The 2,545-nt window shown below is 48.6% G+C and overlaps 1 protein-coding gene across 1 annotated transcript; it reads right to left on the bottom strand.

Moving 5' to 3' along the window:
• Positions 1-403: 403 nt before the first annotated feature.
• On the bottom strand, positions 404-2,211 carry COX5B (cytochrome c oxidase subunit 5B). Its single transcript, XM_025931934.2, has 4 exons — positions 2,053-2,211; positions 1,425-1,498; positions 1,159-1,258; positions 404-595 (listed from the first exon to the last, which is right to left on the bottom strand). The coding sequence occupies exons 1-4, from the start codon at positions 2,153-2,155 to the stop codon at positions 483-485; spliced, it is 390 nt and encodes a 129-aa protein (XP_025787719.1). The 5' UTR covers positions 2,156-2,211; the 3' UTR covers positions 404-482.
• Positions 2,212-2,545: the final 334 nt, after the last annotated feature.

Genomic DNA, 2,545 nt, shown 5'->3' with positions numbered 1-2,545 from the left:
GAATCCCAAGACCTCAAAGCCCCCAAAACTCTGGTCACAAGCTCACCCTATTTTTATACTGTAAGCCATCTGCCAGGCTCTTTATGTAGGTTATTCTTACTTCTAACATCTCACAAGGTATTTCCTTTTTTTTTTTTTTTAACAGATGTAACCTATGCTCAGAGGGCATGCCCCCAGTGAGAAAGCTAAATGACAGCCAGTATTACAAGTTGAGTCAGCCTGACTCCATAGCCCATGCTTTCCCCATACCAGATGGTCCCAATCATTGTATTATGGGATTGTCAATCTCAGCATACCCAAGCAGGTGGATGGCAAGCTAATATTAAAAGATAGCTATTCCCAAAGTAAGAATCCATGCCTCCCCCAAAAAACTGGAAAGAAATAAGACCAGCCAACTATGGGAGAAGGAGCCAATGCAATGGCTAGTCTTTATTGGAAAGAAGAAACTTTATAGCACATTTTGAGTAAGTTAGTGCAAAGGCTCAGTGGGCCAACTGATGGGGCACCAGCTTGTAATGGGTTCCACAGCTAGGGCATCGCTGGGCCTCGCCTTTGTGAAGCCAGAACCAGATGACAGCACTATTGTCCTCTTCACCTGAAAGGTAAAATGTGGTTGTAGGCCATCCAACCTAGAAGTGGAGACTTTCAGTACCAGCCTCATCCTCAGACACCTCTAAGACACAAAGTTACAGTTAACATCTTAAGAGGTCAGTTCAAGCTCTCTCCTTCCCCACTTTGCAGATGAAATGAGGCCCTGAGTTTATCTATGAGTAAACTGACCTCACATCAGAGTCACTATTAGGTTCTAACAGTTCCTCTGCCTATGTAGAATCCCAAAGCACAGTCCATTCTGGTATATATCCCTAGAGCCTAAAATGGTATCTGGCCAAGAGGAAGTACAATATTTTCTAGATGAATATTCCTTCATGCTGCATCTCCAATGAGCTGGTATTACTGATGTTCTAAATATTTTTACAGTAAGGATAACCTACTTAGGTAAATGAAAATTGAAAGGACCAGGGGACCCTTAGAATAACTTATTTATGCACATATCCCCTTTACACACAACATACACACAAAAGACTTGAAACATATTACTGACATCCTGTATAGGATATATTAAACAAATGGACAAGAAAATAGTGGTGAGGTACTTACAGATGCAGCCCACAATTCGCTTGTTAGTGATAGATGGCACTAAATTAGGGTCTTCCTTGGTGCCTGAAGCTGCTTTTGGGGCTAGCATATTGTATGGGTCCTGAAAAAGAATAAGCCATTATGCCAAATGATCCCTACCCTCCAGAGGCTGGTGGTACTGTTCCCACAAGTCAGGTTTCCTATGTTAAATGCTACCAGAGAGGATACTGCTCTGATCCCATCCAAGACCATGAGCTCCAAAGAAGACACAGAAAGGAGTTTCTCACCAGTCCCTTCCGAGCAGCCATCATGACCTCCCTCTCCAGCCCAGTTGCCTGCTCATCATCAGTAGGAACACCGCCTAAAGGAAAATACGTGAATTGTGATGTCTGAATTATCAGGAGAAAAAAATGCATATACATAAATGATTACATATAGTTTACAAGCTCCTAAAGGCTACTCATACACGTTGTCCCTTAAGGACCATTGTCATGATCCCCCAAAGCGAAAGCACAGGGTAATCTTTTTCTTCCTTCAACCACGAAGGCCAATTTTTCTACACATTTTTTTCTAAAAGCAAATCAGGAGTCCTAATGGGGTGGGGTTCATCCAACTTGAAGTGAGCGCAAACCTGAAGAGCGGCTTAGCCCCTCCACATCCCCGTTGCAACCTCTGTCCCCCAAGGTCACCCGACACCACAGTTTAGGATTTTTTCGCAGCGGGGGTCGTTCGGTGAGCGGCAGCAAAGGCGGTCAGGTGTAACATGAGGATGCCCGCGGAGACTGAGGCACTCAGGGCCGTGAAGCGGTTACTGGGGCCCCGACTAGCTGAACGGCCCACCCCCGCTTCGCTGCCCTGGCACCACCCCGGGAGGGCAACGGCGCCACTCCCTAACGCGCCGGGCGGGCCGAGTACCTCCAGATGCCATGGAGCGCACTGCGGCGACTCCATTGGGACCGCGGACCCTGAGGGCCTGCGCGGCCAGCGATCCAACTCCACGAAGTAACCTTGAAGCCATCACGCCCGCTACAAACAGCAGCACTTCCGGGAACAGGCTCCGGGAGAGGCGTGACCTCCGGGGGAGGGCTTTTCCTCCGCCACCAGGTATCAGACTTCCGCTTCCTTCTGTCCTGGAGCCCTCCCCATTCAGGGAGGAGGAAAGGGGAAAGTCTGCGCATGCGTGGTTCTCACTGCTAGCCGCTGCGCAGCGCGGGAGGTGTGGGGGCGTTCATTGTTTGAGATGTAGGCTCCTGGGGCTTTGCCCTTTACTAACGCTGGGCAGCTCATTTTGCGCCCCTGGAGCTCTGAGGACTCGTCCATAGAATGGGGCGGCCACAGTGGAGTTCCTGTGCGTCTTTCCTGCTAGGTGTGTTTTGTAAACGTAGCGGCTGCTAGGTGGAAGTTGTTA

Source organism: Puma concolor, chromosome A3 (genome assembly GCF_028749965.1).
Source record: "Puma concolor isolate L17-30 chromosome A3, mPumCon1.1.hap2, whole genome shotgun sequence".
Taxonomy (NCBI): Eukaryota; Metazoa; Chordata; class Mammalia; order Carnivora; family Felidae; genus Puma; species Puma concolor.
This window is presented reverse-complemented; position numbering and strand designations above follow the sequence as displayed.

Excerpts from the sequence above, each read along its gene's own strand:
- COX5B (XM_025931934.2), bottom strand. The coding sequence starts at position 2,155 with ATGGCTTCAAGGTTACTTCGTGGAGTTGGATCGCTGGCCGCGCAGGCC. Across the intron at positions 1,259-1,424 it reads TGGCTGCTCGGAAGGGACTG|GACCCATACAATATGCTAGC; the intron begins GTGAGAAACTCC and ends ATTCTTTTTCAG. Across the intron at positions 596-1,158 it reads GCGAATTGTGGGCTGCATCT|GTGAAGAGGACAATAGTGCT; the intron begins GTAAGTACCTCA and ends TTTACCTTTCAG.